At 45.3% G+C, this 14,088-nt stretch overlaps 2 protein-coding genes across 2 annotated transcripts; both read left to right on the plus strand.

Annotated features, from left to right (window-relative positions):
- The first annotated feature begins 1,848 nt into the window (after positions 1 to 1,848).
- Positions 1,849 to 3,407, plus strand: HOXC6 (homeobox C6). Its single transcript, XM_044443313.1, has 2 exons — positions 1,849 to 2,248; positions 3,097 to 3,407. Exons 1-2 carry the CDS (start codon positions 1,849 to 1,851, stop codon positions 3,405 to 3,407), a joined length of 711 nt encoding a protein of 236 aa, XP_044299248.1.
- Positions 3,408 to 6,959: 3,552 nt separating this feature from the next.
- On the plus strand, positions 6,960 to 8,378 carry HOXC5 (homeobox C5). The gene is made up of 2 exons (XM_044443312.1): positions 6,960 to 7,473; positions 8,164 to 8,378. The coding sequence occupies exons 1-2, from the start codon at positions 6,960 to 6,962 to the stop codon at positions 8,376 to 8,378; spliced, it is 729 nt and encodes a 242-aa protein (XP_044299247.1).
- The last annotated feature ends 5,710 nt before the right edge of the window (positions 8,379 to 14,088 follow it).

Here is a 14,088-nt window from a genome sequence, read left to right on the forward strand (position 1 = left end):
CCTTAAATGTATTACAAGTTTAGTTGTCAGCTACTGTATGCTGCTTTGAATAGGGAGCCACGCATGTCATGCCACACGGCCTCTTACTATCTTCTTATGATCCCTCATTTATTTATTTATTTAAGCCGGAAACTTAATTTTTTTTCCCATACTGACACTCAAAGGTTGCTTAATGTGATGCAAGATGAATACCTCAGTCCTTTTTTTGTCAGTCTTAGTCTCGTTTATGGTTTTATTACTACCACTGATTACTTTGCTTTGTTGCACAGAGGAAAAAGATCATAAAATCCTTTGGCATCCGGGTTCCTGTTAGAGCAGGGAGTTGCGGGGGGGGGGTGCTCCCCTTCTTTCTTAACCCAAAGCTTTTAGAGAGACTTAATCTAAAAGAGGGATTTTAGAAGTATTGGTTCATAAGAAGCAAACATCATGAGAAATATTCCAGGCTTTCCAGATATTGGTCTGATTTCATTTTATGGATCATTCCACACACATTTTACCTTGAAAATAACCAAACAAAAGCCCCCCAACATGTACATGGAAATAAGGCCAAGGTTTTCCAGCCCTAATTGGATTTTTAAATAGCAAGTCAATGAAATGATGAAGGAACCTTGCTATATTTACAGATCAGCAGGTATATTTTACATTTAAGGAACAATTTATGGTACTGGATTGAAATTAAAATTAGATTAGCTGTCTTCATTTCAATTAGTGTGTCGGTGCAAATCCACCAGAGGAGTAGAATATAATCCACTCTCTAATCTAACTAAATATTTCAAGGGGAAGTTTTCTAATCAGCTACAGATATCTGGAGCCATAAATTTTTCTCCTCCCCCCTGCTTTTTTCTTTTGCAAACATAAACACGAGCTGTTCTTTCCAGCAATCACCCTTCCGAATGGAAAGGCAATGCTGTGAGAGTTGTTGAGGCTGCACATGTAAACATGACCCTACCAGTCTCAGACTCTGAAAAAGTACAGAGCAAATATTGCAAAAGAAATGTTCAAATACGCTCAAAGAAAAGATTTAAGGCAGACTTTGAATTTGTTAGGGATTTTTAAAGGTTTTTTTTTTAAATCCCTCAAAGTTCTTCAAATTCCTGAGTAAAGGAATGCTCTAAAAGATACAGTATCTGTCCAGCTGTCATCTTGTTTCACTTCCTTGCTTTCAAAATTGTCTTATAAAGAACACAAGCACTTGATTCCACATTTATTGACCAACAGTAAATTAGTAGAGAGAAAGAGAATTTATGGCTTAATATTTTATGCACACTTGAGATTTACGACTATAATTTCTGAGCTATTTGGTTGTTAGATATTATTAAGCAAGCATTTTCAAAAGAGTACAGATCCTGAGTCCTGCTTTCCATACCTACGCTCATTTTTTTCCTTTTCCCTTTTTCCAGTCCTTTTCCTCTTTTTAAATTAAAGCTCTGTTTGGACTGTGATTGTTTTTTATTAAGTCTCTTGCTTGCTTGCCTGCCTGCTTGCTTGCTTGCCTGCTTGCCTGCTTGCTTCCTTGCTTTCTGTGCCCCTCCCTCTTCATCCCTCTCCCACCCCTCCCCCGAACCATACTTACTATTTTCCCCTCTTCTTCTAAACCATCTTATATTTAGAATTTCGAGACTTACTTTCAATGCATACTTAGTTTCAACTGGGGAATCAACACAAGCAAAAGCAATTTTTCCGTGTCTTGACATCTAGCTTCCTATTGGCTCACAATGGGTCAGCTGACTTTGTCATTTTGTCTGTCCTGGAGTGGAGCCGTCCCTATAACAATCTAGTTCAGACTACAAACTGGAGACAGAAATAAATATTAAAGAAATCATACAGGCCAGGTATAGGGGGGAAGATATGAATTCCTATTTCACAAACCCGTCGCTCTCTTGCCACCTCACCAGTGGTCAAGAGGTACTGCCCAACGTGGCTCTCAATTCCACTGCCTATGACCCTGTAAGGCATTTTTCAACTTATGGAGCAGCGGTTGCTCAAAACAGGATCTATTCATCTCCTTTTTATTCACCGCAAGATAATGTTGTGTTTAGCTCCAGTCGGGGACCATATGATTACGGATCTAATGCCTTTTATCAAGAAAAAGACATGCTCTCTAGCTGCAGGCAAAATTCTATGGGACACAATACACAAACTTCCATTGCACAGGATTTTACAAGTGACCAAAACAGGAGCACATCCCAGGAACAGAAAACTAGCATTCAGATATACCCGTGGATGCAGCGCATGAACTCCCACAGTGGTAAGTTTTACAGCTTGCAGAGATAAATTAAATAAACTGAACCATCTTTACGACCGTCTCCCTAGCAGAACAGGCTCAGCTACTTTTTATGGCCCCATAAAAACAATAATAGAGCTTCCTCACAGTTGCCGCTACAGGCCTTTTATTTGTTAAGTTGTTGCAAGCAAATATGGCTTGTTATGCTCTTTCTAATTAAAAGACTTCGAGAGTGTAAAATATCTATAATAAAGTGCATTCAGCTCTGATTTTTGCCCTCCCCCCCGCCTTTGGATGGGGTGATGATGGGAGTAAGGTATAGAAAATAGAACTGGGGTAATTTGATTTTATTTTTTAAACTGAAGATTCCCTGATAGGTGAGAAAGAGCATTTTTATGAAGAGGGAAATGCAAAGTGTCTTGTCCAATAGCAGGTTTGGAGATGGGGATTTATGAAGTAGCTTGACTTCATCATGTATTGGAAGGGGTGCCTCTTCCTAGTAATTAAAGCAACATCGGAGGAAGATCTAATTGGATTTTTTTAAAGTTTGCAGAAATAATTAAAACAACACATTTTGAATCTTTTCGAATAAGAGAGGAACATGCTTTCAATTAGGCGGCCCCCCTTCCTTGCCCCCTCCCTCCATGTGTGCTGCGCGATTTTAATGGGCAGCAAGAGGAAGAACAGAATGAAATTGCCTGTGCGGAGGGTGACAATAAAGGCACGGGCACAGAGGGTGGGGCTGGGGGGTCCTGGCCGAGGGGCTTCGTTTCTGCTTGCTTATGGATGCATGTGCTGCTTTCTTGAACGACGACGAACCAAGAGAATCTGTAGCTAATCGTTTTTAGTTTGTTTGGTTTCCGAATCCATAGGGGTCGGCTATGGAGCAGATCGGAGGAGGGGGCGTCAGATCTACTCCCGTTACCAGACCCTGGAACTGGAGAAGGAGTTCCATTTCAATCGCTACCTGACACGGCGGAGAAGAATCGAGATCGCCAACGCGCTTTGCCTAACGGAGCGCCAGATCAAGATCTGGTTCCAAAACAGGAGGATGAAATGGAAAAAGGAGAGCAATCTGAGTTCCACCCTGTCTGGAGGGGGTGGCGCTGGAGCAGCTGCCGATAGCTTGGGTGCAAAGGAGGAGAAAAGAGAAGAAACAGAGGAGGAAAAACCAAAGGAATGAACACTGACGGCTTCGCCAGCTCCTTCCCCCTCCCTCCTCACAACACACACGGTCCCCCCTTTCTTTCCTCCCCCACCCCCATTTCTCTTCGCCCTCCTTTCCATTTTCTATTACCACTGGCACAATTTATACATTTGGTTACATTTAAAAGGAGAAGGAGAGAGTGAGAATGAGTGAGAGAGAGAGAGAGAGAGAGAGAGGTGGACGTGGAAGACCTCCCCTCCCCCATCTCCCGGTCTCCAGCACTGATGCACCCAGTTCAGAACCAGGTCCCAAACCGTCTTTACTTCCTCCCTAAGGAGCCCTCCGCCGCCTCACCTCCAGCCCCACCCACCCTTCCTCTCCGCATCCGAGCCCGGCTATCCACCTTTGCATAGAGACTGAGCTGAGCGCAACGACAGCAGGCACCCACCCTCCCACCCGCCCGCCGCCACCCAGCCCAGCCTCAGCACCAGCCCCTCTTCTGGGGGAGAATCTCGCCTGCTAAAGGCAGAGCCCCGCTCAGGGGCTGCTCCGGGTTCGGCTGGGTCGGGTCGGGTCGGGATCAGCCTTGTCCAAACGAACTCGACCCGGCTCCCCTTCCCAGTGATGATGGTGAGGTTGTTGATAAGAAGGATGACAAAAAAGACCGCTGAATTGCCTACCCCTGTGAAAATATTTCCCCCCATGCCCCTTTCCCACACCTCCAAGCGATGTCTACCTAAATATAGCATTTTCCAGAGTAAACTAATTGTATTTAAACACTACCTGGGGTCATTATGCATACTACAAACTGTGACAGGTCCTGTGTGAATATTTTTAGCTGTATTTGTGGTCTCTGTATTTATATTTATGTTTAGCACTGTAATGTTCAAACAGTATAAAGTGAATGGAATTCTATAGCAAGTAGGAGATTAAAAATAAATCTTGTGTTACACCCTCTAACATCATGTATAAAGGTCACGTCCAGAGGACTATGGTTGAGTATTTAATAAAAACTGGATATTATTTTTAAAATTTACTGAATGTTTTCTGAAATTCAATGGGGATGACCTCAAGTGGAAGAGTTTTGCACAAGACTCCATGGATTCTGTGTATGTGGACATTGCTTTTCTTTTCTTGACCGCCTCTCAGTATGACCTTTACAAAACAGTAACCAGAGTAGTGGACAGCAATAATAATCTACTTCCAGCTAGGTATGTTTAGGATCATTTTCACAATTGTCTTCCCACTGTTGCATTTGAACACGCACACACACGCACACGACACCACTTCGTTGCATCTCCCTTCTCCTCACCATACCATAAAAAGGGCATAAAATCCCCCTTTCCATTTCTTTCGGTCTTAAAAAGCACAATCAGAATTGTTTTCTTTCATAGTTTTGGAGATCCAATAATTGCTTAAGACGTTTTTCTTAAATTTCTTTATAAAATTGTGGCAGGCAAAGTAACAAACAGAGTGGAGGCGAGGGAAAAAATTTTTGGGTAGGAGCGCAGGAAGCGCCACTGACAACAGCTCCCTGCTCTGTAATGCGCTCATCATCCTTGCGGCTTTAGACTCAGGAATGGCTTTATGTTTAGTCCAGAGGCATCTTCCAGCGAGATATAAATGCCTGGGAGCGAAATCCTGGAATCTGGGTGCATGCAGCTGCTTGGGAGCCCTAGGTTCCCCTTTAACATTTTGTATTAAACCTTGGGGTTCCAACTGAACAAAACAAAAGACTCTTTGCATTACTGGATGCAAAGCTTAGCTGATTTCTTATCTCTGCTTGCCCATTCTCTTTGAAAGGGTTGTATCTGTATGTCCTTCAAGCCTAAGACATTTCCTAGAGAAATCGCCAGCATTTTAAACGCAAATATACAATATAGAGAAAATAAATCTGTACGACAACATGTTAAAAAGATCTAATCCAATATTTCTAAATAGCCCCCTCCCCCAAGTGAGTGAAACTTTAAAGTAAATGTCTAATATAAACAAAAGAAGCTAGGAGGACTTTTAAAAGTGTCCACTGAATTAAAATTAGGGTGGTGGAAGCCACTAAACCAGGACAGGAAGATCACATCAGTTGAATTGGTAGGAAGGGAAAAACGGTATTTAGGAACCGCACAGTTCTTCCGGTGTTGATGATGTTTTTAAAAATGCTTAGTAAAGGACAAGGAACCTCTTTTGTGTTTCCAACTGTTTCCCTAAACACCTAGGAAAAACTGGATTTATTTCTTAAGAGATTCCCAGAGAGATAACCTCACGTTTAGAAATAGTAAATTGCACTGAACCAATTGAGGATTGGTCCATACCTTTACCTGCGAGTCCCCCCCTCCACGCCCCACAAGGCCTTTTAAAGAAGCTTTGCATAGGTCGACATACATACATACATATCTAGAACAAAAAAACAAGGTGAATGTTTATACATTCCCCCAAGATGCACAGATGATATATGGGAAAGCCAACTTGATTTACAGCCTTCTCTGGGTACACACACACAAACACACAGATGATCAACTCTGAAAGATGCTGCATTCAAAACATACAGAGACATATACAAAGAACAAGAGACTGTTATAACATAGGATTACATCTGCTTCTCAGGTCTGAGCTTTTCCCTGCCACTTAATACAGCTTCTGTGTCAATACAGCAGTAGATGGATGGATGTACATAAAATACATGATCTGAGGGTACATACAGAACACAAGAAGTTTATTGCTTGCAACATAACCCAGATATACGTACATATCGGATTCCCTGATAAACTCAGGGTAACCCAAGAGAATCCGAATTCTGCACGTGGTCACCTTGCTTGGCTCACTACAGATGTGATACCTCTGAGCACATTCATGGAGGGCGTGGGTGCTGCACTAAACCCGCCCGACAGACTTTTGTCGAGCTGATCAGCACACATGTATTCACATGTAAAGGCATAACCCTTCTTCGTGGAACCTCTCCTTACACACAAGGAGGTATTATTACACGGGTGCGATTCTCAATGCCATGTCTTGCATCAACTCTGATCAAAGGCAGAAAATTTCCTATGCGTTTCCTTGGACGGGAAATTAGCTCTTGTTTTGCAGCCTTGCGAAGGCTTCGGGGCGTTTGTACGTGTTGTTTCACACCCAGAAGCCTCGGCCGTTAGGAGAGGGGTAGTATTTTCTGAGACGTCATACCCCAAACCCAGCACCAGGTGACGCTATAGTCTCATTGTCTCGGTGTTTTGAGTGTGGGGCCTTTTTTTTTCCTTTTTTTTTCCTTTTCCTTTTTTTTTTTCTTTTTTGGTTTCGTTATGCCAACATATCACATACGTTTCATGGGCTTCCATCAATAACCTCCTGGGGTCATCAAGCCAAATTTATGACTGGCCAACACCGTCACGTGATTCTATTTAAACATCCCATATTTGGGCAGCGCACATAGAATAAAGAAAAGAAGAATCTCCACCTATAAATTCTGCACTTTAGAGAACAAAAAACCCTGAACTTCAAAAGGGCCACAAATCAACCCTAATCAAAGGGGTGTGAGAGAGAGGGAGAGAGAGAGAGGGAGAGAGAGACTGGGGTGGGGGGGGAAATATAATTCCTGACATGAGTTCCTACGTAGCCAATTCCTTCTATAAGCAAAATCAAAATGTTCCTGCCTATTCCATGCAAAGTTATGGGAATTATGGATCTGTGTCTGAGGTTCAGCCGTCCAGGTATTGCTACAGTGGGCTGGATCTGAGCATTACATTCCCTTCTTCTGGGGCTTCCAACTCTCTGAACGGTGTGGACATGTCTTCAACCCCCAGATCTAACCCCGACCGACCTTCTTGTAAAGTCATGGGATCTTCAGGGCACACTTTAGGCAGAGACGACCAGACTCCTCTTAACCCAGGAATTTACAGTCAGAAAGCTGGTGGCAACCCCACCACCACCTCCACCACCTCCACCACCACGCCGCTGGAAGATAGATCTAAGACCAGTGGGGAAATCAAGAGTGAGCCGGTGCAAACAGCCCAGCAAGGCGGGCAGTCAATGCAGCCGCACCAGCGCCAGCAGCAACAGCTCCAGCAGCCACCACAAATATATCCGTGGATGACCAAACTACACATGAGCCACGGTAAACTTTCGCTTCTCGATTTTGTTTCACAGGATTTGCCTTGGTTTTATAGGCCATACGGGGCAAATAATAAGGGGGGAAAAAAACCTGGGGTCGTAAATTTTACGACTAAGGCATCAATTGCTCGTAAAACTGTCCACTAAAAGGCTTAGAGGCTATATACGCCCAAATTTATGACGGCATAATTGGATCATAGAAACAAAACGGGTATAAAGGCAATATTCCATTTTTTGGGGGGCGCAGTAGGGGAGAAGGAAAGATTTTAAGGGGGAGAAAGGAGAAAGAACTTGAAAACATGCACAATCTTTAATAGGAAGGAAAGAGGCTTATGGCTTTTGCAAACCTTTCCACATCATTCTTTAAGCCATGCCTTTGCCTGCTTCCTAATCTGGGAAATGGATGAATGAATAGAATTTCCCTTCTTAGACACACTTTCTCATGGTTTGAGTGGAAATCACTTCCTTAGCGATAACCTTGGCTTGAGCTCAAAACTTTAATGAGAAAGTGTTGGAAATTTCACACCCTGATTTTCCATTACATATAAAATACTATCCTGGGGTGGAATCCCCTCTCCAGCCCCCCTTTTCGCTCTTCATACATTTTGTTTTCCTCTTCCCTGAAATACATTATTATTACTGATACTATCACTATTATTATTAGGCTTTTTATTCGGTGTCTTTTATTTTCCAGAAGCAGATGGCAAACGTTCCAGAACCAGCTACACTCGTTACCAAACTCTGGAACTAGAAAAAGAATTTCATTTTAACAGATATCTCACCCGCCGGAGGCGCATAGAGATCGCCAACAACCTGTGTTTGAATGAGAGGCAAATCAAAATCTGGTTTCAGAACCGGAGGATGAAATGGAAGAAAGATTCCAAACTGAAAAGCAAAGAGTCTCTCTAGGTAGAAGTCTGGGTGGCGATGGGGTGGGGGGCGTCAGCTCGTCTTGACCAGAGCTGTTCTTGTAACCTACCTTGAGAGGAAGGAAAAAAAACTTTTCTTTGGGAGGTGGGGAGAGGGAAAGGGCGGGGGGAGGGATGCAGACTGGACTGAACTACATATTCTTGCCAATCTATCAGACAAAGGCGTTCTCTTATTAGTATGCAAACAGACCCTGGTCTTTAGCTCCAAGTAGAATACAGTGTAAAGCTCTCTGGAGTTTTTAACAGCCCGTGTTCTTTTCTAACCTGTGTCTCCTTTAAGTTGGGAGGAGATGCGCTGGCCAGTACCAAAACCAGTCCTTGAGTCAATGGGCGACTTTTGGCTAGTAAGCCTAACAAAATAATGACGAGCGCAAAGAATCGTCAGCTTAGGAAATTGAAACCGAAGCTCAAGTAATGCATAAAAGGGGTGAGTGCGGTCATCGTTACTTTCTGAAAGTCCTAAGGCCCCGATCCTTCACGAAGGATCTGGAAGAAAATCCCTCTAAAATGTCCGGTGCTTTGCCTCTGAGTCAAATGTGAGCGAAGCTACTTTCTTGCAAGCCTTTAGTTGCGAGTAAGTCCCACTGAAGTCAAGGGGGACCTGCTTCCGAGTAAACGTGTGTAGGATCGGGCTGCGCGATCTAGGTGTGAAAGAATGTTTACTTTTGTGTGGACTGAAAGTTTCCACATAATGTCGTTTCCTAGATGCACTTAACCTGAAACCCTGAGAAATTGCTCGTTTTGAGATGTGTTCTGGGGTGGGGGGAATTTCATTTTATTATTCACCCCCTTCTCCATTGAGTTATTTTTGTATTATTTGCATATGAAAGAAAGTGAATGGACTAAGCAAATCTGCTTTAGCATCTCCTTGGAGATATTTCTGCAAAATATTAAGGCACTGTTAGAGAGTGGGGAGGGGGGAGGGACGAGTGTGGATCCTCTTGACTTAAATATTGCTGTGTATTTATTTGTTGCGTAATTAATGTAGCTTTGCAAATACAAAAAATAATGATAATGCTGAACTCCTATACAAATGTACACCTTTTGTTTACATGTACTCCATTTTAGTAACTTGCCCCTTCCTTCTCCCCGATGTTGTATTGCATATATTTATTGGTTGTAATATCATATGTGAAAGACCATGGAACATATATATATTTTGTCATATTGAATAAACGCTAAAAGAATACTTTAACAACTAAGGCCAAGTTTGGAGTGGGTGGGGAGGTGCATGGAAGCAACTTTGAGGTGCTTTTTCTTGATCACTATGCAATCCCCATGTCTGGTTTTCTTTTCTTTTCTTTTCCTTTGCTTTGCTTGATTGCTTTTTTAGAAAATGAATTTTGGCCTGCTAGGACGAATCCCATTAAATTCTGAGAGTTAAGCATTCTAGCGTCCTATTAATGTCAATGGAAGTGTTCTGCATATGCTTAAAACTTTCCCACTGAGATCATTGGAACGTCGTCACAAAGTATGAAACTTGGATGGATCAGACACCTCAGTTTAAGCCTAGAGGCCCATTCAAATGGCATGGGACTTGTACCTCTGTCCTAAGGCACAAGCTGGAAGTAAGCGTCATTGACTGGGAGGAAACAAAGCAAAGGGTTGCTACAGAAATCAGGTTAAAGTGCCGTATTTTACCTTGATAGGCTAAGGGTCAGGCTGATATATGTATCTTGCCCCTACTGAGTCCCCAAGAAAAGAACTTAGGGTGCTGTGTATCAACTGTAGTCTCTTTCCAAGCTTTCTTCTGGGAAGGCTTTTTCTGAACTGTTGAACAATTCTGACTTGTATTTACACAACATAATGTTAGGTTCTTCAGAAGTCCTCCAAGGGACTTGTTTCATGTTTCCTTTCCTGGTAATTCTTTGATAGCTCTCTTCTCTTAGGAAAACTTAATAGTCCTGATACTTACAAGACAGATCACTTTCTAAAGAGTGTGCTTTTAAAATCCACTTGAGCAGAATCAACCCTGCCCTGCAACCCCCAAATAACTTCCCATTGACTTTAGTGAAAGTTGTAAAGGGAGAACCTGGGCGAATTGTCCCTAATATGTTTCCAGAAGGGTGTTCTGTGTGTGCTATCACCAGGTGGAGTTGGCCAGAGCAAGGCAGGGCCAATTCCACTCAAGTGTTTCATATATGCGAAGGGAGCTAAAACACACATCTAAAAAGCTACGTCTTTTTCAGTGTGTTTGCTCACACCTCTCTCACATGCGCCTCTGTATACTTCCCTTTTCCCATACCACCACCAACCCCCCCCCTTCCCATGTTATGGTATGCATAAGTATGCTTTCAGTTATGTATCCAGCCAGCTTGCAGCTTGCAGGTCTATGGCAATTTGGAAAGAAGCGGTTCATATGTGTGCATGTTTCACCTGACTGTATACACCAACCTTCTCTCTCTCTCCCTCCCTCTCTCCCTCTCTCTTTCACACACACTGGAGGTCATGCTTCGTGGGAGCTATTTACAGTACAAACAAATGCTTGGGAGAGGATAGAGGAACCCCAATGGCTCAATAAACCTTTATAGTATTTCCTTTCCCCATTTCAAACAATGGAGCAATTTCCTGAACCTTGGAACAAAAGTTACTTTTAAAGATGGTGGAAGCTTTTCTGGGTACAACCGAAACAGCCCTCTAAAATTCAGGGCTTCCCATGGTATTCCTCCAACTTAAAACACTCTATTCTATTCCTGTAGTTTGTAGTTATGTTATTATCGTATTTATTGCTGTTGCTCTTTTCGAGTTTGACAAGATCACATAATACTGTCACTAAAGTGAGAACATTTCTTTAATACTGCAGTTTTCAGCGGACTCGACAGGCTCCCTTGCCCTTCCCTTCCTGGCGTAGCTTGTCATTTGAGTTGATTTTACGCAAATATCAGTCAAATCATGTAAACAGGATTAAAACGTTGGGTTTTCCTTTTCTGTATGATCCAAAGGTGTTTTCATTACAGTCTTGTGGTGCCTTTGTGAGATTTCCAAACAAGCACCAAAAAGGAGAAAAAGTCTGGAATGTTGCAGAACCATTGAAAAGAGATTTCTGGTAGAGGTTTGAAAAGTAAAAGCTACCCTGGATAAAATCTGAGCAATGGTTGAGGAGGCACCAGAGCAAATGTGCCATTTCTGGGTAACCGGTTTCTAGGCTAAAAGGAGAAGGGTACCTCTGTTTCAGTCTATTTTTTGTGCTGTTTTTCTCTCCCCTTCCCTCGATAACCTCCCCACCCACTCCTCGGGCCCAAACCCTGGCGTTTCCTTTCCCCTTAATCGGAAGTCCGCCAAGGAATAATTCGGCTTGGCAGGTTAGGGTTAACAAAATCAGATGCACTTTTGTTTTATCTTAAAGAGGGGTGGGGGGAGAGGGGAGAGCAGCCTTGAAGCGCGTAACAGTCCCAACTTTTCCATTACCATAACGCGAACCAGCGAGCTACACGGCCTTATGATTAATTATTCGTTTATCCAGCGAACAACGTGGGACTATTTGGGCCTCTTCCCTGTCTTTTTAAAAAGTAATTTTTCAGGACTGATTAATATTTGGATGTTGGGCTTGTCGTTGACTTTTGCTATTCAGTACCTAACCCCCCTCCCCTTTTGCCTGCTTTTCAGTCCCTTCCTAAAGAACTCTTGCAAAGCCGAGAAGGAAATGAAACATCGCTTACCTTTCACTGTCATCCGTGTCAACACAGTGGGGACTTTTAAAAGGCCTCCAAACAAGAAGGGAAGGGAGAGGGAAGGGGGGAAAAATGACAGACCCAAAGTTCCAAGTGTGTGTGCGTGTGCTTTAAAAAGAGAGGGTGGGGTAAAAAAAAAATCATCCTAATCCAGGACTTTTTGCGACCAAGCTTTTACTTTCCCTGGGAACATTAGCAGAAATACCCATGGCTTCTAAGTGAATTTAGTAGTTTAAAACTTTTGAAGGTTATTTATGTGGATAGCCCAAAGCAAAAGCCCTGAATGGCTCTCGGTGAGCACGTGATGTCATTAAACTAAGTTTTATGGTTTGGGGGAGCTGACATACCCACAATATATTTACATCATATATAATCTTAACTGTCCACCATCGCAGCTGCTCGAGCAGTTTAATGCTGGGACGGTGGGGCAAGGCAGTTAGTGCGGATTACGACGTCGTCTCCGGCTGCTGTTAGGGAAGGTACTTCTTCGGAAATGGATCCCTGGCGAGATCAGTAAGTTAATTTCTTGGGGGAAGGACGGGGTCGCGCCTCTCCCATCTCCCGGCGTCTAACCTGCTCCCGAGGTTTCTTCTTGGGGTGGGGACGAAGACTGCAGTCGCACCTTGACTAGAGAATCGACGGAGGGCGAAAGTGTGGCGAGTAACCCCCCACCACCATCACCCACACGCTCTGTGTATGGGTGTGAGTGTGTGTGCACGCTCGTGTGCGTGCGTGCAGCGAGCGCTCTCCCTTTCGCTCTTCTCTGACTGGGACGCTGAGAGCTGTGCATATCAGAAAGCCAGAGCAGACCTCCACTTTCCATCCCTGACCTCCTCGGGGGCTTGTGGAAAAATTAGACCAGGAGCCCAGGATTGCTAGGCGAGCCAGGTAGGGGCTGGCTCGCTCCCCTGCTCGACCACCCCCCTTCTGCAGACCTGCAAGACTTGCTTGGCGGTGGTGGAGGTGCCGCCGCCGCCGCCTGCTACTAGCTGCTGAAGGTGGGGGGCGGCGGGCGCCCCGCCAAGCGGCCCCCTGTGTCAAGAAGTTTCGGCTCCCACTCGCAGCCGTGTTGAGAGATACTTTTGCCGCAACTCCTTGAGTTGGCCGAGAAGGAGAAGCGGGGGAGGGGGAAGGCGGGGGACGCGAGGGACGGGTGCATGCGCTCTAGAGCCGGGCGGGCGCCGGCAGCCCTTCCCGCGGGTCTCGGCGGGGCAGGCAGGTGGGCTGCAGCAAGGTGCTCGGAGCGGGCCGGCGCTAGGCCGAGGGGGCCGGGGCTCGGTCTTTGTCCGCAGGGGCAGGCAGGAGGGAAGGTGGAGGTAGGAGGTGGGAGGGCGAGAGGACCTCCCGCCTTCAACCTCGTGTGCAGCGGGGCTCGGGGACCTGGCGGCTCCCCCTTCGCCTGCAGCGCCCGCCTTCACGCGCCCGCCCTCGTCCGGCCGGGACCCTTGGCACGGGGACGTCCCTGACCGCCGCCGTCGCCCCCCCCCACCCCCGAGGCCGCTCTCCGCCCCAGGAGCTGTTACAGGTGGTGCCCAGCTGGGCCAGGAGATGGGACGGTTCCGGCCCAAATTGCATGGCCCTGCAAGACACGCCTAGGTGGGTGGGCGGGCTACGCAGGGGAGGCGTTCGCTGCCTCCACGCCTGCAGCCCGCCGGCACAGAGTCCAGCGCGATGGAGGTGACCGGAGAGGAGCGTTTCGCACGCTCACAGTCCACCTTGCTAACGTGGCTCTGCAGATCCGACACGTCCTCCCGCTGCCCTCTATGCTCCCCTTCCTCAGTTCCTCTGATGCATTGATACAGTTGACTCTGGGGACAGGCGAATGGCCCGAGCAGCTCCAACAAGCCAGTTAGGCTGCAATCCTAAGGCTGCCTGGGACCCACGCTAGCTAACCCTAGGGCAGAATCCTAGATGGGCTTAAACAGGAGAAAAGGTCCTATAGCTCTCAGCATGATCCAGCCTGGGGAACCCTGAGAGTTCTAGGGCTTTTCCCCATCTAAACATGCATAGGATCGCTCC

This window comes from Varanus komodoensis, unplaced genomic scaffold (assembly GCF_004798865.1).
Source record: "Varanus komodoensis strain SLA01 unplaced genomic scaffold, ASM479886v1 scaffold41, whole genome shotgun sequence".
NCBI classification, from domain to species: domain Eukaryota; kingdom Metazoa; phylum Chordata; class Lepidosauria; order Squamata; family Varanidae; genus Varanus; species Varanus komodoensis.

Coding starts and splice junctions, on each gene's coding strand:
- HOXC6 (XM_044443313.1), top strand. CDS start 1,849: ATGAATTCCTATTTCACAAACCCGTCGCTCTCTTGCCACCTCACCAGT. Junction 2,249..3,096: donor GCGCATGAACTCCCACAGTG/GTAAGTTTTACA, acceptor CCGAATCCATAG/GGGTCGGCTATGGAGCAGAT.
- HOXC5 (XM_044443312.1), top strand. CDS start 6,960: ATGAGTTCCTACGTAGCCAATTCCTTCTATAAGCAAAATCAAAATGTT. Junction 7,474..8,163: donor CAAACTACACATGAGCCACG/GTAAACTTTCGC, acceptor TTTATTTTCCAG/AAGCAGATGGCAAACGTTCC.